Source organism: Lissotriton vulgaris, chromosome 6, assembly GCF_964263255.1.
Source record: "Lissotriton vulgaris chromosome 6, aLisVul1.2, whole genome shotgun sequence".
Taxonomy (NCBI): domain Eukaryota; kingdom Metazoa; phylum Chordata; class Amphibia; order Caudata; family Salamandridae; genus Lissotriton; species Lissotriton vulgaris.
This window is the reverse complement of record NC_141694.1, coordinates 131,506,367-131,530,223: the sequence shown is the minus strand read 5'-3', so window position 1 is coordinate 131,530,223 and position 23,857 is coordinate 131,506,367. Positions and strand designations below refer to the sequence as shown.

The 23,857-nt window shown below is 43.9% G+C and overlaps 1 protein-coding gene across 1 annotated transcript in view; it reads right to left on the bottom strand.

Annotated features, from left to right (window-relative positions):
• The window catches only part of DNAH14 (dynein axonemal heavy chain 14), a 1,270,113-nt gene that overhangs the window by 1,034,857 nt on the left and 211,399 nt on the right, over positions 1-23,857 (bottom strand). The window contains exon 11 of the mRNA XM_086926153.1: positions 6,372-6,610. Within this exon, the coding sequence (XP_086782279.1) occupies positions 6,372-6,610 (239 nt within the window). The remainder of the gene's footprint in view (positions 1-6,371; positions 6,611-23,857) is intronic.

Sequence of the window (23,857 nt, the reverse complement as noted above, 5' to 3'; positions counted from 1 at the left end):
GGCATTTTGGAGTATGTACAATAATACTTCTGTAGTACACTTAATATGCAGTTCAAGTAGCCTTTGTAAAGTGGCCCTGAAACATCTAAAAATTTAATAAAATACAAATATTTAAGGAATATGCTTATGCAGTTAGTACAAATAGAAAGGGTTATGCTCGTTGTGACCTTTGTGAACAAGCATGAGCATTTAAAGGAGTGCTCATGTAGGTCTACTTCCAGTACTCGTCTGCCCCTTAGTACTGTAATTTGTAATGAGTGATTTTAGCTGTTTATCAGGTTTGAGTCAAAAGCATAGAATATTTGTCAATATAATTTTCTAATAATCTACTACCAAGGAAGTCACAGATTTGGGCCCCGATTGATAGGTTTATAAACAAGAAGGAGCTCTAGAGGGAACAATGTCAAAGATGCCCTCCACTGGAACACTTCACTCAAACAAAACCCCCTGATACATCTCACACACTTAATACTCTATACATCGGATCCCCTATTCAACTATTAGGACGGGAACGGTTCTAGTTTTTATTTAGAATCCCCCCTGTCCTCTGCCTAGGGATAACCATAAGTGAAACAAAGTGCAAATGGAAAAATATTTTAAAAAATATAGTGCCTAATGTAAGCAACCACCAGGGAGCCAATTAGTAGTTTCTCACCAATTTGCTCACTGTTTCATCATAGGCAGCTTGACTATGTATACGGAGGAGCCAACACCCGAACAAGTTCAGAAGAATGTTGTATGTGCAGTTTTCTATGTATCCCTATTCTGTGTAGTACACAATTCTAAATCTCCCTTGGTCCCCATAAAGGGAGGAGAAAATTCTTCCTCACAACAAAAAGTATTTTAAAATGAGTTGCGTGTGGCAATTAACCTATGTTTTTAATGTTTTTGCCCACAATCATGATGATTAAAAATAGCACACCATGTTTAGGTCATTTGAAAAAGAACGGTCGACATGTTTTATTGCAACTTTTTACTTACTGACAATTTCTCCAGGGCAAAAAGGCCATATTTTACCTGTGTGCACTGGAACATATGACCACCGGGTGAGTGCCTACCAATATTATTGTGGCAGTACCTTAATAGTGGGTCTGTCGGTTAGGGTACTAATGCCAGTCAAAGAAGTTCTCCATGCAAAACCCAGACAGGTTTCTGAGAAAAAGAAATTCAAGTACATGTCCTAGATTCTGAGGGAGTTACATAGGCACATATAAAATTCAAAATCAGCTGTCTTGCATTCAGAGCAATACATGTTTGGAGACCAAGCTACCTAGCAAAATTACTGATGGCTTTAGAAAGGTCAAGAACATTGAGGAGAATAAACACCCTGCAACTGGTAACACCAAAATTCCAAACATTGAAAACTTTAGGGCAGACAGTCCTAGGTCCCTCAGCAAATATCTAGAAAGATCTTGCAACACAATTGAAAACGTCTGCAGATATGATTTTTCAAAGATGCCTGTACTCCCACCACTTCAAGTCATACTTGGGGTCGGACCCGACATATGATAAGGACTGAGGAAGGGAAGTTATTGGCCTAATCTTCTTCCCTCATCTCCCTTCTGTCCTTGCTACATGCTAGCAAGTCCAACCTTACTGTCAGCCTTTCTAGGTACCCACCATTGCAGACTTTGATCTTCTACTTTTCTGATCTCATTTCTATCCTTATTAGGAAACTATCAGGAATCCATAGGGCTCCAGAGCAGATTAGAGGGTAGTGGTCACAATTGTAACCACTGGGTCCTTTTGCCACTTGTGTCTTGGGGATAGCATACTGCAGAGCTATTAATTGGGCACCGAGAACCTATTTTAGCACTTGACTCTCAGAGTAGAAAGGCAGAGCCATTCCAAGGCTTATCCAGTGGAAGAGTTGTAGATTGAGTTGCAGGCTCAGGACTGCAACAAACAACACTTGATAAATTACTGTCCAGTCGGTATTTTGTTTTATAAATAAGGAAAAGTACTTTATTATACACACTACAAAATACTACGCACACATGTACAAATATATACAAATATGTATGCGGAAATGCTTATGGAAACACCCTCTATATGACTTCATTACCAGTACGTGGGTCACACCTAAGAAAGATCCCGCTGATCAGGTAATTCCCTAAAAGTATTCTTAACCCCTGCACTTTAGGCGTCTGTAACCGTCTATACACCAGCAAGCCACAAACTCTAAAGACACAATAACCCTCTCTCCCTCCACACGAGCCTACCACAACATAGTGGATGCAGTTAATTGAATTCAGACCCACAGGATTTGGCAGAGTATCACCAAAATAAGTGAAAGGTAAGATTTGAAAATCAAAACAGAGTTCACTTAATACTAAAATCTTTCAGAATTGTACCATCTTTCAATGACACTCATATGTGATGACTCGCTCACTGTAGATTTAAATAATAAATACTGTGATATATACACATTTTCCTTTAACTTTAACACTTGTTGCAAAGCAGCCAGGAGACCTAGAAACAAAGTTGCTTCTACCCAGAGCCATAAAACCTAAGGTCCCTGCCACAAGAGTGCTTGAAGAAAGCTGGAAAGCTGATTAGGCCTCTCCTCTAATGACCTGGGAGACTTTGGGTGCCAACCAAAAATTGAATTAGGGGCTCCTGAAAGGGCTGCTACACTCCTGGCAGCCTCCCTGAGCCAAAAACCACTCTTATGGAAATGCCATTGCTCTCCTCCTTCAAGACATAAACAACAGTTTCTTTGGCACTAGTAATTGTTATAGAGCAAATAATGCAACACAGACGGTTGGTCACCCGATCCTACTATGCATACAATTTCAAGGAAAGAGATTACTTTTAAAAACACCAAAACCTGGGAGCATAAGTCAATTCAAGATAGAGTTTTCCTATTTATATAAACAGTATAATTTGCTTTCCAATCAAGATTCCAACCCCATGCAGAAACTCCACCTATCAACCCTTATCTACATAGAATGATAGATACATATAAAAACTAGATACAAAAAACATACACAGCTTACAAACAAAGAAACAAGGGGCTATAACTCATTGAGGAGGCAAAATCCGTCAGTCCCAGAAACAATCATCCAAGTCCTACTAGGAGGTAACACATTTGGCTATTCTTATCAATGAACCAGCCCCTACAATGATAGGTATCATTCATTCACAAGAAGACCAATGTGCATATTTTGAGGAGTGCTGCTGGGTATTATGGGAAGAGTTTTCACTGCCTGTGACAAGCCCTTTGAATTGACTAATGAGGCACCGTGAACCTTTCCTTTTTCTGTTTTCTTTTGTTTAAGTCATGCGCCCATAGACCTTTTTTTCTCCTTGGGGATCCCGATTCCAAGTGGATCACCATCACCAGCAACAGACACGCTGGGGTCTGCAAGTTTGTCGGGAGAGGTGTTCGGACGCCAATGCAAGAGCCAGCCACCTCTATCTTCTCCTGTCTCTGTCTTTAAGGTGTGGATTGCATGCAGTGTATTCCCTGCTCCCCTCAGATGTGGGCATGAGGAATTGTGGAGTGATTCCGAAATTCTCCTGGGTATGTAAAATTCCTCAGGTTGCTGGCCCTCCCAAGGGGATCTTGATGGATTGGAGGTTGGACATCGGGAGGCACTCTAGCAGAATATACTACCCTGAAAGCTGCAATTGTCCCAGGGGCAGGAGGTTGTTTTTATATTAACCACAAGAGGGAAACCATTTACGCCGCACGATTGTGCGCTGGATTCCCTAGGTGCTATTCACTCAATTGCGAGCGAATAGGGTCGGTATAGGATCTTCTTTACCCGGCAGACCTTTGCAATGCTCCCTGTGAGAAGCTCTTTTAAAAGAGGATTTTATGGGCTCCGTTTTGCCATTTGCACTGGATTTGGTGTATTGTCTGCTTAGATTTTATTATATCTACTTGCTGATTTCTGTTCTGCTCTCCCTCTGATGAGGAGAGCTCAGGCTCTGCACTCCTGCCCTTTAGATCCTCTCAGTCTGGTGGTTTTATGGCTTCTTGGCAGCACCCAGAACTTGATCCTAAGCCTGGGCTCCTGATTCTTCTCCTTGACCTGGTGTCTTGTTCGGCAGCACCTTTCGGTCCTCAAAGCAAATTATCATCCCTGCCTCTGCCACATGTATGGCACCTGGCGTTCATTCAGAGTCAAGTGGTTCATCTTTGGGAGTCACCACCCACAGGACAAGTCCACAGAGGTCACAGGGGAATCCTCTTCTCCAGGATCCCAGGCAAGCCCATCCCTCTACTTTCCCCCAGATGGAACGTGAAGGCCAAGGCCACTGTTGCTTGAGACAGTTCCACAGAGTACAAGTCAGTTCAAGTTCACAGTGCCCCACCACTTCAGATAAGGGTTCATCCACAAGAGGCCCATCCATTCTTTCCTTGTACGGATTCCAGAGAAGTCTCTTCCTTTAGCAGGAATTTTAGGTGGGGGGAGAAAGCTGCAGAAAGTGGGCACATATGTCCAATCTAAAGGCGATATGTCATCACTCCACCCGTCCCATCCCTCCGCATAGAATCTCGGGTAATTCAATTGGCGAATTTTAAGTGGTGACCCATCACCATCACAGTTATGAGAACCATAAGCTGAACCCCAAATGCCACTGCTACACTAGATGATTCTGCCAAAAGCTTCAGAAGAATCCTGGAGAGATTGGACGCAGAGGTATGAGTGCTCTCCTATTGTTTTCTAGTGAACAGCAATCCCAGGCATAATGCGTACATTAACCTATGCAGATTCTGCCCCCACCTTCTTCCTCTCCTCTGAACAGGCCTAATTAACTCCAAAAGGGTCTTTTATGCTGGGAAGACTTTGATCTACCTGGTGACAAGGAGAGTAATCAAACTAACCAGACCCAGCAAGATAGTTAAAAGCCCAAATTAAATTAAGGTTTGACTCAGAGAAATCCGACCAAAATCCAAAATTGAGGAAGGTGTGCAAATATGGGCTAATTAATATTATATTTGCACCCAGAACCTTTTTGAACTTAGGGAAGCACGTTAAACGTTACTGTGGCTTGTGTTAATTGTTTTTTGTCACGGCCTTTGCCAACATTGTGAATAAAGTGAAGCACTACAGACTCACACTGTCATAAAAAAAGGTAAAACAATCTCGAAGTTTCTTTTTGAATCCCCCAATTAAACTATAAAGTCTACACAAATCATAATCAGTATTCTTTATTTATTAAAGGTCCTATCTGCATCAGGCTTCTTGTACACAGATAACAGACTGAGTAAAACAGTAGACCTACTTGCTCAGCCTGCACATATGTGCACACATCATAATCAGCCCTCAGCCTCTTACTATAGCCTTTTCTTAAAAAGTGGTCAACTGGTGGTTGGCACTTAAATCTATTCCAGCAGAGCCTACAGGGAGTGAGACTCAGTTAGTGAGACACACTCAAGACAGAGATCCCAAAGCTAAGTAGACCAAAAGCTAAACATTAAGGAGGGCTAAATAAGGTCATACAGGACTGGGTTAACCATTAACCAAAATAAACACGTGTTTAGGACTTCAAGGGGCGCACCACAGATAATTTGTTTAAGATTAGTTTTGAGAATCTGATCAGACTTTGCAATTAGAAAAGGTAGGGGGAAACTTTTCAAATATAAACAAAATGGAAGTTTACACAAATAAACATTATTTTCCATCTTACTGGCAACAATCTGATGATACTGATGAGATGATGAGATGATGGTTTTTCTAATAGAAATGAAAAAACAAGAAATGTAGATACCCAAAATAAACAAGTACATTAAAAAAAAAAAGACCGCCAAAAATGGAATGTCAGATGTGAGATTACTGACATGTCAAAAATGCCCAGAGTCTTTCCTGTAACAGTATTTAAAGAAATAAAAAAGAACAAAGGAAAAAAGCAGTTATTAGTTGGATTATTTCTTTAAGAAAGCATTGGCAAAGTTAATAGGGTTGGCTTTGTGATGCATTTCATTTTTTAAATGTATTATGTTATGAAAAGTTGAAAAATAAAAAAAGTTAAATATTACCATCTAATGGTGAAAATTATATTTTTATAAGGAAAAATAAGTAAAACGTGCACTCCTTTTCAGATGGTTGGAAACATGTAATCCAGTGTGCAGAGTCACTGCAAAACGTGTGAATGACACTTAAACAGACCAACAGAAAAAGAAACATGATCGAAAACCTCTCAATGCATGTATAAAAAAGTATGCTTTATCATTATTTTTAAAACATGAGACTGGAGAAACAGCGAAAGCTATCTCTAAGCTAGATCTATAAATGAACTCAACATTCTTTATATCATATGTACAGTTCTGAGTACAACTGGTTGGGGTTCCACTGTGGTAAAGTGTGACACACATTACAACGTAACATAGTGTACACAACTTCCTCTTGTTGCCTTACTTTTTCTTGGCTTTGGCGGTGACATCACTTGAAAGACTGAACATGTCCAAAAGTCCCTGGACTGCAGCGGCCACCAGATGACGCAGTAATTCCATCCAGATATTATCAACAAGCTTCAGAAACCGGCTAAAGCGTTCCACCAGGCGCCTCCACTCGCCAGCTTGTATGTACTTTGGCCTCCTATCAATCTCTGCATGGTCAGATTGAGCAAACCTTAGAAGTCCTTCACCTTCTGCAACCTGGTTAGGATAGAGAGAATTGAAAAAGGCTCATTATTTAAATGGGAAAATAAAAATGAAGGCAGATTAACTTCAGCAGAGTCTGATGGAAGTAAATTTAGGAAGGCAAATTGCCTTAGCCACCTGGGTAATGACAGAGCCAATTTGTCATTGGTTGAGCCAATGTGCAATTTGTGAAGAATGATAAATATAAGGCAGTAGTGTATCAGCACACTAGGGGGTGGGTGGTGTGGTGTTACTTCCTAGTGGCAAGAGCTTTTACCTATGACAAGAGACTTACGAATGTACAGTCGGTATTTATCATCAAGACATATTACACGTCCGTGTCCTTGTATGGGCAGACGCGCATGTTCAACTGACAACAAAGTATTTATGGAATGCGTACATAGGTCAGGTCTGAAACAAGTGTGTAAGGATACAGCAAGAGGCCAGCAGTTGTATGTAAAAAGTGTATTCTGCGTAGTACAGTATTACACTTTTTCAAAAGGCATTTCACAACTTCAGTGTCACTGTAAGTACCCCACATAAATTAAACAGAACAGTGGGAAAAAAGAGAAGAAGCCCGCCAGGTATCAACCACTTAGTCGTGGAGATGGAAGCAAATCCTTTTTGTTATATAACCCTCACACACTTCAGTAGTGACATGCTTCATCATCGGGTTCACCCGGACTCCTAAAGGTCAGGGTGGGCTTGACCGTATTTCAGGGAGAGCTTGGAAGAATATGGCCAAGGGGTTTAAAGATTGAAACTCCTGCGGATCCAAATATCCCTTTATTAGTGGAACCGTAGGGGATATTAAAATTTAAAAAAGTAAATGTGGGTCGTTAGGGTGTAATGGTCCTATGACCCTAGTGCCAACATGTTTCAGTCCGTAAAAATAGTGGTCCAATCGGGTCTAGGACTTTCTTCAGGGCAAAAGGTATTGTCCTCCATGTTTAAACAGGAATCGTCCTATATTTATGTTTGCAAGGAGCAGATAGCTGCTCCTATGCAGAAAAACAGGGAACAGATACCTTTTCACCTGTTGAATAAGTGTCTTACTCCATCACAATTTGGAGGAATTCAATCATCACAAGAGCTTGCAGCACTGTAGGGGGTAGCCTCGTAGTCAGACTTGCATCAAGGGTCATGCCTATTTGGTCTGCGTCTCCGGCTTTTACCACTTCAACATCAGTTCTGCTAGCCTTTTTGTAGCTCCCAACTGGTGCTCTGCGTAGTTGAGCGCACTCCTTGTTGTCCATTAGAGACCTATTCTGGCTCTCAGCTGTGGCTGCCACCAATGCCTGGGTCTTTTGCCTGTTATTCTTCCTCTTCAAACTCTAACCTACCCTGATCACATTTTATAATGGATGTTTTTATTTTTTATGTATGTAAACACAACCCTAAAAGGCAGTGGGAAAATGTAAATAGGTTATGGACGCACATGCCGAGATGGATGGATTACACCAGGATGGGCAGAATTTTTTTAAGTTGAGATGTATATTTCCTAAGCTGGGGCTTTAACAACAAAGAAGGTAATACACTACATGAAAAAAGATAATGTATCAAAGAAAGACCTGACAGTCAGGACCACAGTGAGCTTTTGCACTCAAAGATACCAGAATCCCGGCTCTCAGCCAGCACTATACCTTGTGGAGGCAGTCTTCAATCATGTGACTTAACTTGGACCAAGGCCTTCAGAGCTCTACAGTCACCTCAATCTTCCACATAGTTAGACACACCCCAGCCATCCACATTCAGGCCTGATTTAGTTCCACCCACTCCCACCATCCAGACCTTTAACACAATCCAGTTCTAGCAGCTCCCGCACTTCACACATTCAGACACAGCCCCGCTCTGGGCCTTCAGACATTAAGCTTGCATTACGCCAAGCTCACTGTGGTTCACCCTGGACCCAGGCGACCCTGAACTTGTTCTTCCATTTTATTTCAGATCCCATACTCTTGGAGAGATGGAATCAGGGGAAAGAAACCACCTAGGTTCACTGTGCAAATGAGGAAGTGCAAAGCCCCGGCCACTGGAAAAATGTCCATGGGCAATCACACAGCATGCTTAAGGGAGCATTTCCATAAGGGAAATCTAAATCAGGGTCAAAGACGGGGAATCTGAATAGCCCAATTCTTCTAGATATGGAGAGGGTCCTCCTCATTTTCCAACCAATAAGCGAGAAGGGAAAGGTAAAACAAGCACCCCCTGTAATGCAGGCTTGATCTGTTTGGTTTGATTTTTCCCCGGATCAACCAGTGAGGAGAGGAACTCTACCACCAAAAGGAAGTCTTCAAGCTGTGACTACAGAATTCTTTTACTGGACACCCCAGGGGCTGAAAAAGGAGGATAATTCCAGAAGGTGTATAAACAACCTAAATAAAGCCCACTTGAGATGGAATTTCTATTTCTTGTCCTTCTGTTAACATCTCCTTTGCAGGGAAAACTACAGATGTTGAAAATGCATCAATTGTGCAGACCGATCAATTTTGTAGTGTGGATGGTCTTGTGGATTATGCTGCATGCCTTCGATCTGATGTGTTCCAGAAGAGGGGGCACGTGTCGTTCATTAAAGGTGGATGCAATATGATCTTACATATGATACTCAGGGACCTGGAATCAGCTCAGTGGAAGGCCTGTCTGGGTTAAGGTTGTTATTTGGGATGTAGGCCAGCAATGCATTGTGAGAGGATGAGGGTTTGAAATGTGGAGTGGAATATGTTGCGATCAAGGTCAATACTGCAAGAGAGGATGATCTGGTACTGGGGGTTCTTTTAAGGAGAGTTTTAATCATTCTGGAAAGCTAGGGGTCTTATACCTGGTAGTGAAGGAGAGATAAAACTAGGAAGCTGCATAGATCTGAGCAACTCTTTGATTTCTGTTTAAAACATTTCCCCATTGATGATCAAGAACTCAGTCTTAGTTGGGTTTAGCTCAAGTTCAACCCTGGCATTCAAGATTCAGTAGGGTCTAAGAAAATTCTTAGAAACAGGATGAGTTACTGACAACATTACGCATGCATGCTAAAGAAGGCGGATATGTTAAATGAATATCATGGAAGGGGTGCAACCATATCAGTGAACTTTGCAACTAGTATGACATATCGCCCGCGCAGCGGGTGGGCGCAGCGGGCGTGCCAGCGGCGCGCCGAAGGCAAGCCCGTCTGCGCCTGTCCGCGCCGGGACCGGGCCTAGGGCCACACCCCCTGGCTCGATGGTTCTGAACACATCAACCGTGTATTCTAAAACACATTTGATGAATCTATACATTCCACCGACCTCTCAATGCATCAGGCACGATCCTGAGCAACTTTTGAATTCAAGCTCCCTGACCTGCTCCCATTGCCGCATTGCTATACCTATACTTAACAGTAAGATTAACGTTAATACCACGAATAAGGTTAAACACGTGCATAGCCCTCATCAATGTGCGTTCCTTGGGAAAGCACAGACAAGAAATTGCAGATTTCATCACTGATAAGAATTTAGACATTCTTTTTATCACGGAAACATGGATGGATGAAGCCTCCGACCCGGATCTAGTAATCGCGGTCCCCCCATGCTTTAAAGTCGCTCGTCTGGATAGAAAGACAAAAGGTGGTGGACTGGCGATCATAGCCCGTGAAAGTTTCATGGTGCAAACAGTCCCCATTCCTTCGTTGTCATGCGAAGCCTTGTATTTCGCTATTAAGTTGACCCCTCTTTTTAATTTTAAAGGAATACTATTATACCGACCCCCGGGAGCTCGCACTGGCTTCTTATCTAATTTAAGCACTTTATTGGAGTCCCTAGCTACTGAAGCATCCTATACAGTATTAGGCGACCTGAACTTCTATCTGGAGCAACATAACAATAATGACACTAACACTTTACTGACAGATATGGCAACGCTAGGTCTCCGGCAAATGGTCACGGCATCCACCCATGAGGCAGGTCATACCCTGGACGGTATCTTCTCAAATATTAATGAGCTGAGTATAATAGATATTCTCCCGATGCCATGGACTGATCATTATGCCATATTAGGGAGAATCACCATTAAGGAATCTCCCACTAGCCGTATCACAATCCCCAGGCCACCATTCTTAAAAATCTGGAAAGACATAAATAATTCTGAGCTAAAAACTCTATTGGACAGTACACGACCAACCTTGTCCAAAGACCCTAACATTGCTATTTCTCAGTATAATGACTGGGTAGGATATGCCACCGGCTCACTAGTGCCGACCAAAACTTTATCAAGAAACAGAATTACACCATCTGCCCCGTGGTTTACCGAGGAGTTGAGAAAGCAGAAACAACTCTGTAGAAACAGAGAAAGATACTGGCGCAGGTCTTACACTCCTGAAAGCAAAGTCACTTATAAAGAAGTGCTCACGGTCTATAAATCCATGATCATAGAGGCAAAAAGGAAATATTTCACCGAACGAATTGAGAAAGCCAAAAATTCTAACAAGCAACTGTACATGATTACTAAGCAACTTGCTGGAAATGTTCCCGATCTAGCCCCACCCCCTTCTCAATCACTTTGCGATGCGTTAGCTACTTTTTTCTTCTCCAAAGTAAATGATATTTATCAAACTTTTTCCTCTAAACAAGAAGCTATCTCACCCTCAATTGGTAACGTTCCTCCTGATTTCTACTTAACCCAATTCTCAGATCTCACGGACGAACAAACAATAGATATTATCTCCCCTATTAAAACTGGATCAGCACTGGATCCCTGCCCATTTAAAGTTCTCCCTCCGGTGATGGATTCCCTCGTTCCAATCATCACCCAGATTTGTAATTCTATGTTTAGGTCAGGGATTTACCCTGATTCTTTAAAAAATACTCTTCTCAAACCGCTCCTAAAAAAACCAAGCCTGGATAAGGACGATCTTAAAAACGATCGACCTATCGCAAGTCTCCCTTTTTTGGCTAAAGTTGCGGAGAGAACTATAAATCTGCAGTTATCGGATTTTATCGAAAGACACCACCAGCTGGACAATACCCAGTTCGGAATCCGGAAATGTCACGGCACCGAAACAGCACTCATCAAGGCAGCCGATGATATCAGAATCATTCGTGACCAAGGAGGGACTGCAGTCCTGGTGCTGCTCGATTTATCTGCAGCCTTCGACACAGTCGAACACAAGACCTTGGTCGACCGTGTCGGAAAAATGGGCACACCGCGAAGGACCTGGTGGCTTCCTTTCTGGCCGGAAGAACTCAGGCGGTCACACTGGGATCCTTCCAGTCGGTCCAGTTGTCTCTGCCATGTTGGGTTCCTCAAGGCTCATCCCTAAGTCCGACACTGTTTAATATCTATGTGTCGGACCTGGCTAAAGTCATCAAAGCCTCGGGATGAGCCTTACCTCCTACACAGATGATACGCAACTGGTGTTGGCCATTAAAAATAACGGAGAGGAAATGGCAGAGCGCTTCCAAAGTGGAATGTTGGCCATCGGAGATTGGATGGCCTCCAATTGTCTTAAGTTAAACTCAGACAAAACGGAGGTGGTCATCTTTGGATCGCTCTCACCAGGCTGGTCTGCAGCCTGGTGGCCCCCATCTCTCGGGGCCCCTCCTGACCCAGTGCCCAGAGTTAGGAATCTAGGAGTAGTCTTTGACGAGGGCCTGAATTTCATGGCCCACGCCAACAAAACAGCAGCCACAGCCTGCCATAAACTTAAACTGGTTAAAAAACTCATTCCTTTTCTTCCAGATACAGCAGGTAAAACCCTAGTAAGTTCCTTGGTATTATCATCTCTTGATTACTGTAATGGTCTATTTGCTAACGCCCAGAACAGGGTCATCAGAAAAATGCAATCCATTCAAAATGCTGCCGCGAGACTCCTCTCCGGAACGCCCAAGTTCAAACCCATTAGAGAAACCATAAGGAACTATCATTGGCTGACTATCCATAACCGGATCAAGTTCAAGACGTTGTGCATAGTATATAAGGCTCTTCACAATCAAGGACCACAGTTCCTCAGGGACGGACTGGTGCCATACACATCATCTAGACAGCTTAGATCTAACACACTCAACCAATTGATGGTACCACGTACCAAAACAGTGTCCTGGGGCGACCGGCGCTTTTTGGTTTCTGCTCCCAGGTTGTGGAATACTCTTCCACAATCTATCCGGACTAGTCCCTCTCTTATGATCTTTCGAAAAAACCTGAAGACTTGGCTTTTCAATCAGTAAGCTACCAACTCCTCCCCCATAATGAAATTCACGTAATTATTTCTAGCGCCGAGACGCCTACGGGTAATTGTTCGCGCTCTACAAATGGTAATAATAAATAAATAAATAAATATGCTCAGAAGCTTGGGGGGTAGTTTCAGAGTCTAGACCAAGATTTCCAATCTCTAGAGAGTATTCAGTTTATCAGACAGACCGCATCCTGCCTCCAGATGCAAAATCCATCAGCTGATGATTCCGGCAGACCCTATGCAAAATCCATCAGCTGATGATTCTGGCAGACCCTGCATCTGCTGACCTCAGACATTAATTTGCGGAAGCAAGCCATATTTCATAGATGGGAAACACAAGCAAAATATTGGAGGTTCTGTCCAAGGAATCATTACTATACTAAACTCTGGGAACATTTTTGACTTGTCAGGGTCTCAAAAAAAGCTGATTTGCTGCCAGGTCACTCCATGTATAGCCATAGCTATGGCCTTGGCTACCACACTGGATGTCTTCTAGGATTGGCCATACAGTTGAAACTCATCAGCAGATTTACATTTATGAGACCAGGTAGCACAGTTTTCTGTGATCAGTATGCCAAACATTGGAACATTCTACCTCTGAGTCTGAGGAGTGTACTGCAACATATCGACAAAATATCTCAAAAGTAGCTGTTTACCGGAAAGACCCTACAGCAGCCCATTCTAAAATGTTACAGTGAGTTACACAGAGTTATGCAACATTCTTTGGTTTGTAGAGCCTTAATGCACATCTCATCTACTGATTGTTTTTTAAAGAAATATAATCAGTGTTAACAGAAACAGAAGAAAATAATTCATGCGAATTATAAAAATTAAGCATTCAAAAAATGATTGTGCATTACACAGCATCCAAAACCTAGTAACAAGGGGGTGGCCCAAGAGTTTGATAATCAACCTCACACTTTCCCCAAAATAAATATTTGTGGAATGAAGAGAAGGAGCCATGCTTGGGTTTTCATTCTTTATATATTTCTAAAAGTTAGTCACTTAAAACATTTTCCCAAACTATATCATGATGGGAGGCGCTAGAGGGTGCATGACAAGATGGCTGTGCAGTAGTGCAGCTCTGCCGGTTGTTTCCAAAATCTGTCCTCAATGCTGCTGAAAGACACGGTAAAACAGCACATCGGGAGCAAAATGGCATCCAGTATGTGCCGCTGAACAAAAACATACCTTTTGATGTGCATTAGCCTGAGAGATCGCCAATAAGCAGCGAGTTTGGAGTGTGGGCAGGGTCAACCAACATGGCGGCTGTGGACTGCTGCTGACCTCCCCGGCTGTGGAGGCTCTCGACTGCGGACCTGTGTGGCTGTGGGCAAGCGGCGATGGTCCTGTGCTGCTGCCGTGCCTGCTTTGGTATCGTCGGAGGCAGCTGGATCAGGTGAGCGGCCGGGGCTTGGTTGCTGCAGTCACATAAAAGCGCTGTTGACACGCTGAGGCCTGCGCTGCTTGTGGGTTCTGTGCGTGGGGCCTGCCATGGTAATTTGGGCAGCGCACACCCTCAGGCTGCAGCAGCTGCGGCGGGAGGCGGAGAAGTGCCCCGACTGCCCAGAGACTGGAGAGCTGCTGTGCTGAGGGATAATCAGCCTGTACCTCACCCATTCATGACATCAATAGACAGGTAGCGGGTCATGCTCCAAATTTGTCCGACTGACGTTTAATCTGGGGCTGGTGGACTGAATGAGAATACTGAATACTGAATGAGAGACTGCAAATTGATTTGGATGTGTTGAAAGGGTATTTCCAGGACTAATTAGCACCAAACATCGCCTGCACGGTCCCATGTGGCCCATATCTCAGCCAAAACAACGTTTTAGTTTTGGACTGGAGTACGGTGGGCGAGACTGGAGGCTGGACTGGGTGTGAGTAGTGGGGCAGGCCCTGCTCTGAAAACAATGACGTAGCGGACTGGGCTGAGTACCAAAGAGTGGCAGCAGAGGAAGTGTCAAGTTCGTCTTGCTAAGCCTTAGTTGTGGTCAGGTTACATCTGGGTGCTAGACTATGTGAGCCTCAACAAAGCGCCAGGCATATATTGCGAACTATACACAACCGCAGTGGTGCTGCGTGGCACTGATTTACACATATCCTACATTCTCAATAACCTGGGGCGAGTGGCAGGCTACAGAAAAGCCACTGCTGTGTTTGAATAAAGCAGATAACAGATAGCACATTGACAGCAAGGCCTAGAAATATGGGTAAGCCTGACAAGACGCAACAGCTTACTTTGGAAATGCGGAAAACTAGGCGATCGCAGGGAAGCCGACATCGGACTCGGAGGCGGCCCCTACTCTGGAATCCACCCTCCACGTGATGCAGCAAAGCTTGCAATCGATAGACAAGAAAATAGATGCTATCAACCTACGGATAGATCCTATGGCGGCAAAGTTAGATAAACAAGGTACAAGGCTGGGAGAGGTTGAGTAACGAGTGTCTACCATCGAGGATGACTTGCAAACGGTCTTGGACAAATCTCTCAACATGGAGAAGGAGCTTGTGGTCATTCAAGCAAAAAAATGAAGATTTGGAGGCGAGGTCCAGGAGAAATAATATAAGGATAACGGGGCTTCTGGAGACAATAAATATGGGAAAATGTTAACTGTATTGTGGAGGGGCTGATTAAGGAGATATTTGGCCCAGAAAACGTATTATCCATGCTAGTAGTGGAGCAAGCCCATGGATTCCTGGCAGTCAGTCCTAGCCCAGGTCCTCCGCAGCAACCTATCATTGCGCGGTTACAAAATTATTGTGACGCCGACGCTGATCCTTCAGCTGGCTTACAAAAAGGGGCAGATCACTCATCAGGGGAATGCATTGGCGTTTTTCCCCGGTTTCACCACCACAGTGCAGGCTGCTAGAAAAGATTTCCTCACTACCAAAAACTTGCTGCAGGCGGAGGAAATCCGAAAAGCCATGTATCCTGCAAGATTGGGGATTGGCCCAGAAGGAGCATCCAAGATTTGCACAAATCCGAAGGCAACACTGGAACATGCAAAGCAGCTGAAGAAACATCGCCGGGACACCACGAGGGACCCGGAAACGGATGAAGAGCAACCAGAGGAAGGTAACAATGGGTTATCAGTGAATCACTGAGGGCTTTCATGAGGTCACGCCTGCTGTGCTGGGTGGTGTGAAGGCCTGAACTCTTGCCTTAAATATGATGGGCTGGTAGCTTCCACATGCGTTGTTAAGCCCCAATGGAGAGATTGTGTCACCAGCGCATGGCTGGGATGTGGGTCCTATGTGCAGTACTGTATTTTGCAGCTTCCTTATGAAGAATTATCTGATGACAATGCTGTGTTGAATAATGAACACAAACGGCCAACTCTCACCACCACTGGGAGGTTCACTGCACTCTAGAGTCCCCCAATGGGTGTTCCCCATCGTACTTTTTGGGTTGTAGCGGGCGGGGTTGTTCATTGCAATCAGTTCGGGATGTCTTTAGCAAGTTGGGGGAGCTGAAGTGGGTGAGGGGTGTGTGGGGGGAATGATCGTGGTGGGCATGAAAAACGGGGGGAAACATTAATTGCTTAATGTTTGAACTGCAGCAGTGAAATGTATGCAATGTTATTGTACTGAGATATGGAAATCGCGGGTCCTGGTGATAAAATAAGGATAACATGGAATGTGCGTGGGTTAAACCCTCCTAAAAAAAATTAAGTGTTCTAGCTTATCTAGACAGGCAGGATACTCAGGTTGCATTTCTGCAGGAGACACATCTCACTAAACATATGGAATTGAGTGTTAGAATTCGTTGGGCGGCAGTGAGACTTGCCTCTTCATTTTCCTCATACTCCAGGGGTGTAATAATATTAGTGAAGAAAGGTACCCCCCATATACGCTGATTCGGTCTGAAATGGATAAGAAGGGAAGAGTTCTTCTTGCACTAGGCAAGCTGGGAAACACGAGCGTACTGTTTGTAATACATATGGACCCAACATTGATGACCCCTCCTTATTTAATGATGTATGGAGGCGTATTTCTCTATATCCACCATCAGTTGTTCTCTGGGGGAGGGACTTGAATGTTTGCTTAGACCCAAGATTGGATCGCTCCATGGATACGGATGGACGCGGAAAGCAGGGCACACTGATTCTGGGAGAGCTGGCTGAGACAGAGGGCCTCACAGATATATGGAGGGTGCATAATCCAGGGATAAGGGAAGACACATTTGTCTCCACAGTGCATGGGTCATGGTCACAACTTGATTATCAGCTGTTGTCTCGGGAGGCGGCTCCCTGGACTGTCTCTGTCAAACATCTGGCCAGGACGCTGTCTGACCACTCACGTGTGCTGCTAGAACTCAGGGTGCCGACATGTATTAGGCCTCCGTTCCAATGGTGGCTACAGTCGTCTTCTTTAACTAAGTCAGTATTGAGGGCAAAAGTGGGTACAGCAATAAATAATTATTTTGCAGAAATTGAAGGGTCAGTGGACAGCGCTGGTACTCTCTAAGAAGATTTTAAAGTAACAATAAGGGGAGAGTGTATAGGTATCATGTCATCATTATACAATGATGACATGATTTTATAGGTTTGTGACCCAGATATGCAGTTGTCACCACTGCTGTGGGAATATGTTACATTTGAGCAGCACTCTAGACTGGGATAAATTGGGCAAAATCCAGGAATTTCCCACTTACGGATTGCACCCCAGAGGGGGTACCGGAATACCCACTTGCCTGGTCTTTGGGGATAGAATTGCTGTGATAAAAATGACTGTACTCCAGTAGCAGTTGTACTTGTTTGTAAATATCCCAATTAAACTAAACATTGCATTTCTTTCTGCAAACCTGCTTGCTATCACTGGTTTGGGCTGGCAAGCAACCGCGGTGCAGTTGGAACATATTAACATTGCCTTTTGAAAGGGGGGGTTTGAAGCCCCAGACTTAAGCCTCTACTATCATTGTGCGCAGTCGCAGTTTGCGCATTACTGGCTATTCAGCCATGCTACATTTGGTGCATCCAATGACACTGCCAGCAATGATTCTCCAAAAGCATGAGGGCAGCAATAGAAAGGAAATTAATCCAGACAACTGTACAGTTAGGGCATGGGATGCTACAGCCAAGCGCGCAGGGAGAAATATACTTATGCACCGGATATGCTGATTAACCCTCACCCGGGAATATCGGCTGCACAGGAGCGTGGGGCCCTGAATGTACTACAAAGGGCAGGTATCACTAAACTAGGGGATATGTATCACCATGGCACCTTCTTAACTATGGCCGACATCCAAGCTGGCCAACAGTATGATTTAATGCACAGATTTATATATGCCAGGTTGCGGGCGGCAATGCGCTCTCTGTGGCCAGATTTCGCACAAGAACCACAGATACTGCAGGCGCTGCAGGTGGTATTAAAAAGTGGCGAGTGTAGAGGACTTATTACTAGAATGTACTGCACATCGCAGCGGGAGAAGGAGTGGGAGGGATCCCCCGCACTGGAGAAATGGAATGCGGCCCTGGAAGTCCCACTGACTTTAGCAAATTGGGAAGCATGTTGTAAACTGACTGGACGCCTGACAGCAAATTGCAATATCCGCATTATTCATATCAAATATTCACATCAGATATATTATACCCCAACAGAAAAATTTTAAAATTTGGGCTGAGGGAGGACGCGTGGTGCCTCAGGTGCCGGCAAGATGGAGCAGGTTTTGTACACCTAGCATGGAGGTGCCCAGCTATACTTAAATTCTGGAGTGGGGTGGTAGAGCCATTATCAGAAATGATACTGGAGAAATTTGAATGTAAGCCAGAGATATGCCTGTTAGGAATGTTGTATCATGTAATAGGCGTATGATTGCAATAGCCACATTAATTGCTAGGCCAGCAGTTGCCATGCACTGAAATTCAAAGCAGTGCTGCACTGGCCAAATGGATTTGAGATCTTGTGTTTTGCAAGGAACAGCTGAATGCATATGCTGAGGAGCTGCCTGAAGCCTCCAGGACTAAAGAATTTTGGGTGCCAATCACTAAATATCTGCTGGCGGAACATGACCTGTCATAAGCACAGGATATCATGATCACTACAAGAACCGAAGCGTTGATACAAGGACTGAGATTGTCAAACTCTGCATTGCAGATTACGTTTTGCACTGACGCTGTATATCTACAAGTAATCCCATGACGCTGTTGGGTTAGGGTGGAGGAAGGGTGGATGGGTGCTTTTGTTACCAAAAAGGGACACATCATCATTGTTCTGCACAATAGACTTGGTTCAATACTGTAAATGGATATGCTTGTTATAACTGTTATGGCATATATGTGTGAATCAATAAATAACAAACAAAAAAAACGATATCATAATATGGCATATCCATCTACTGCTGAAAAAAAAGTGGCACAGCCCAAAACGGTCTTGCCAACTAATGACCACGCATCATCCACTTATTATTCATTGAGAAAATAACAAATAACAGAAAAAAGCAGTGGCATCCAACCACAAAAACCGATTGATGTAGAGCCATAGCCCACAATTGTTGTAATCCAGCCCCACCAAGTTTTATGAAATGGACGCATGGCTTCAATGAATTTAGGCTGTTGAAAACGCCTGCCTATGAGGCAAGATGGTGCCCATTGGAAGCATCTGAGCGAATTGACCCAATACCAGGGTCTTGTGGATGAATATAAATGATTTCTCCTCAGTGGGACTGAATAGCCTGCAACTATGTCAGCAATTGATGGTGCTATATATAAATGATCAACATGATGTGTGTAGTATAGACAGTGAAGACCTTTACTTGTTAATTTCATGGATATATCTGTATTACCAATGGTTGTTCTTAAACTATTATAAAACATGTTTTCTTTCTCTTTCTTCTTTAAAATAAAATATATATTTTCATAAAATAACCACAATGGTAGGTACATACCGCCATCTATTTGCTTATTAATATCCTTCCGATCATGCTTCAGCAGTGAGACAGTGGCCCCACAAGTTAATAAGGATACCCTCTTCGCTGCAGACAAGAATCCCATCTCCTTGCCCTATATTCCCTTTCTGCAGTCTTTGACACTGGATTTCCAATTACTTATCAGGATCCTGCTACACAGACATTTGATGTATTGATAACAGACTTTGCAAGCTCCTGTCCTACCTCTGCCTTTAACACCACATTTTCCAGTTGGTAACTCTGGATCACGGCAATTTACCAGACACCCACAGAATAGCACCAGGGCCCATCCTCTCTCGCCACTCTTCAATGCAGGAAAGAAGAGTCCTCCTTGCCAACTATTGAACCAAGACTCACTACTATGCAGACAACTCTCAACTAAAACAGAAAGTTTCCAAAATCAAGATGACTAACCACCTCAAAGACTGCCTCTATGTCTTTTAAGCAAAGACATCAATCACTACCTCAAGCTGATCTTGACCAAGGCACAATTCTTTCTAAGTGCAAACAGCACAAAGCAAGCCAAGCTACAGGAGCAGTTCTCCAAAATGAACATGGAGGGATGTACATCACAACTGACCATGAGAGCAATGAATCACTTTCTGCATCAACTACCCATGGCACCAAGAAAACACAGACAACTTGCTGCAACTACTACTCCCATGCAAAATACAGCCACCACCTTCTGAAGAGGATTTTAAAACCACTGTCCAATCCATGGTCCTGTCCAAGGTTGACAGAGGATTAGCATGGTTTGCTGGCTTTCAGACACCACTCTGGACTTGTTGAAGGGAATGCCCATACCCATGTTCACTTAATAGTACCTTGTCCTGGCAGATTGCCACTGTTGTGAGCCACCACACTTAAACAAATGACTCTTTTGAAAGTACTCTCAAACTGTGGGCCCAGAATATGCGACATGACTTGTCTGCACCCCAGGCTTCCCCCACTCTCTTATGCGGTTTCAATATAAATCGTGAGCCTTTCAGATGTCATCACCCAGATGGGAAGAAAACATAACAGCAATTCTACCTTCCCTGCTCCCCTCCCCTCACACACACACAAGCACATGTTCCCATGCATGCACACATACAAAGGCTCGCACACACACAGGTGTGCCCACACACTCACACAACTTTCTAAGCAGCTTTTAGAGAAATGAGAAGTTATGGAAATGCAACACGTTTTTCAGTGAGGACACCTTTGAGAGAGCGCAAAACTGAGAAAACGTATAAGTGCACCATATGTACAACCCAGCTGCACGAATTCAGTTAAAGTATCTAGGAGTGTTGAAAATATATAGTCGCATATGCACATGAATGTTTAGTTAATATAGAGAAACATATATATAGTGTGAGACCAATGTAGAAATGTGTGGAATTGTTTAAAGTGGTTAGAAGTGTTAATTAGAGTCCATGTTATGTAGCTGCTACTGAAGTAAATGTAATGCTGTAAAACGTAGAAATGTGCAGGCCTCATGGCAATGTATGAAGAACGAAACGTGCATTCGCATTTTCCACATGACATGGATTCACTATTATTCAGAAATTTCTGCTCACATGTTAAGAATCATGTTTTATAAGAGTGTTTTATATAATCATGTTTTATAGAAGTGTTTTTATATAACCAGAGTGTATTAACAAGAATTGTTTTAGTTTTAGAAATAAAGGTTCATAGAGTGCAGGCCGCTGCAAGATAATTTAGTAGGCCTGGAAAGATAAAGTGGCTTCTTTGATCTGCACGTGTTAGTTAGAGTCGAGTCTCGTTAAAGCATAAATTGTCATTCCTGTGCAAAGTTTATGGCCGAACCCAGATAACTGGAGGGTGGAATTTGGGGCCCTATTCATGGGTGTCTGTTTGCAGGTGTGCGGGGGTTCCAATCAAGAGAGTGATGAATAGAGCTCTGTCCGGGGAGACAGGCACAGGCCTGGAGGAGGGTACAGGAATGTTCTGGGGGGTACCGGCGAGCTGGCGAAGGAGCCTGGGAAGCAAGGTCAACGCTAACGAGAGGCCCAGAGGAGTGCCATCATGGAAGAAACCAGAACTGAAACCACGTGAGGGGCGTCTCAGAGGGGCGTTCCAAATTTCGATTGTGATTTTGTATTAGGGACAGCACCCTGGGGTGGAGGGAGAGCAGATGGCCTGAGGACCCTAAGAGAGCGGATGGGTAGGCAGAGAGGGCATGACTGCAATGCATAGGTTTTCACCTAAGACTAAGAGAAAGTGAGTGAACTTCTTTGGAAGTCACCACGGCTGACACCTTTTTAGGTTAAGATTCTGCTAAGTAGGGATGTCACTTAGTCTAGTGTAGGGACAGTCTAACCTGATATTTTTCCATTCTGTAAATGTCTCTCAAGCTTCAGCTTGTGTCTATATTGGCAAATCTGCTAATCTTTGAACTTGCTATAGTGGTATTTTTCTGTTGTTTAAGATCATTCAGAGAATTCATGTTTCTGTTGATGCCAGTATACCTTTTAAACCTGATATTGAGATGTTTGCATCTTCAGTTAACTTTGGCTTTACAATAAAACTTTAAAACTGTTCCGTGGTAAGTGGTTCTTCAGAGTCGTGCCAATTATTGGTTTGATTAACCTAGTAGTAGATTTCCTTTTTACTCAATGACAGGCAACAAAGATTCAGTCGACCTGATCGGGGATTTAGATCTAGAGTGATCCGATATGAGATCGAAAATCCCGCCCTCCCAGTTAGTAGCTATAGAGGATGGTTGCCTTCTTGAGGAAGGTGATCTAGACTAGGTTAAGATTACCCCCGAGGCCCCTAGAGATCGAGAGATGACCAGCAGAAGAATCGCCTGCCGAAGAAGTTGCTGACGGTGCAAGAGAGAAAACGCAGCAGAGACGGTCGAGAGTGAGTATAAAGGGTCATGCGTTGTCAGATTGCGGTGTTTTGTGTTCTACCTGTGTTGTAATGTCAAGCGGAGTTGAATGCCTGTCGTGTGACTGTGAGACGGTTGTGAGCGGGCGCAACCTGGGGAAAATCTTAAGTTCAGAGAAGAGCTTAAGTGGTTCGGGTGTATCGGACATCCAGAGTAATTGTCAACCATTGTGAAGGGGGTCATGAGGTACCATTGATTGCCCGCAGGACCGAGATAGGGGGAATGACAGAGTGAGTGTGTGAGTAACGGACGCTGGTCGGAAGTTACTGTGTGTAAGTAACCTATCAGTTGAGGCGATCGTCTAAGACATTTTACGGAAGACGTTTCGTCAGTTGAGGTGACAATTACAGTTAGACTGTGGGCGTACAGTCAAGAGAAATGATCGCTTGGTCGGAAGTAATAATTTTTCAGAGTATGAATGGGACGCATGCATGACCGGGATACGAGCTGAGAAAGGAGGGGAACTGCTGCGAAGGGGAGACGAGTGACGTCAGAGAGAGCCGCGCTGGGATAGGCCGGTTGGTGTAAGACCGCGCTGGGATAGGCCGGTTGTCAAGAGCCGCGCTGTGATAGGTCAGCTAGCGAGAACCGCGCTAGGATTGGCGGATTGTCATCAGGAAGTAAACAAACGTAACGAAGTAGAAAATTGTGAATTTGATCATGAAGTGCTTTAGGCGCTTGAGAGCGGTCTTTAAGAGAGAAAATAGAGAATCGGTGGACGGGGAAGAGGCCCCGCCGGAGGGTACACCAGCTCATTACATGGCTACGAATGTTGGGTTGCATACTATACTGTGGATCTCTGAGTGGAGTAAGATGACAGAAGGGAATGAGGAATTGGCGTTCCCGAAATACGGAACGTTTAAGTTAGAAGCATTGAACCAGTTGAAAGCAGTAATGCTCGCGACGAGACCTCTACCCAGACCAACACAGTTTGAAGCCCTTAATGCATGGTTTAGGGCGGCGTATGACCGGAGCTTGAACAGGCGTCAGGAAAGAGTAAAACAATCGGTAAGAGCAGTGCAGGATCCTAAATGGGATGAGGAAGCTAAAAAGTGGAGAGTCAAAGAATTGAAGTAGATAAATTGTACCCGGTGATAGAAGTCACAGGAGAAAAGAAACCACTAGTGGAGGACGATGAGAGTGATACAGAAGACAGCCTGATAAATAGGTTATTGATAGACAGACCACCTCCGTACAATAGAGAGATGGAAGGTCCCGAGCTCCAAAGGGGGGGCGGGACTGGTACAGGAGAAAATA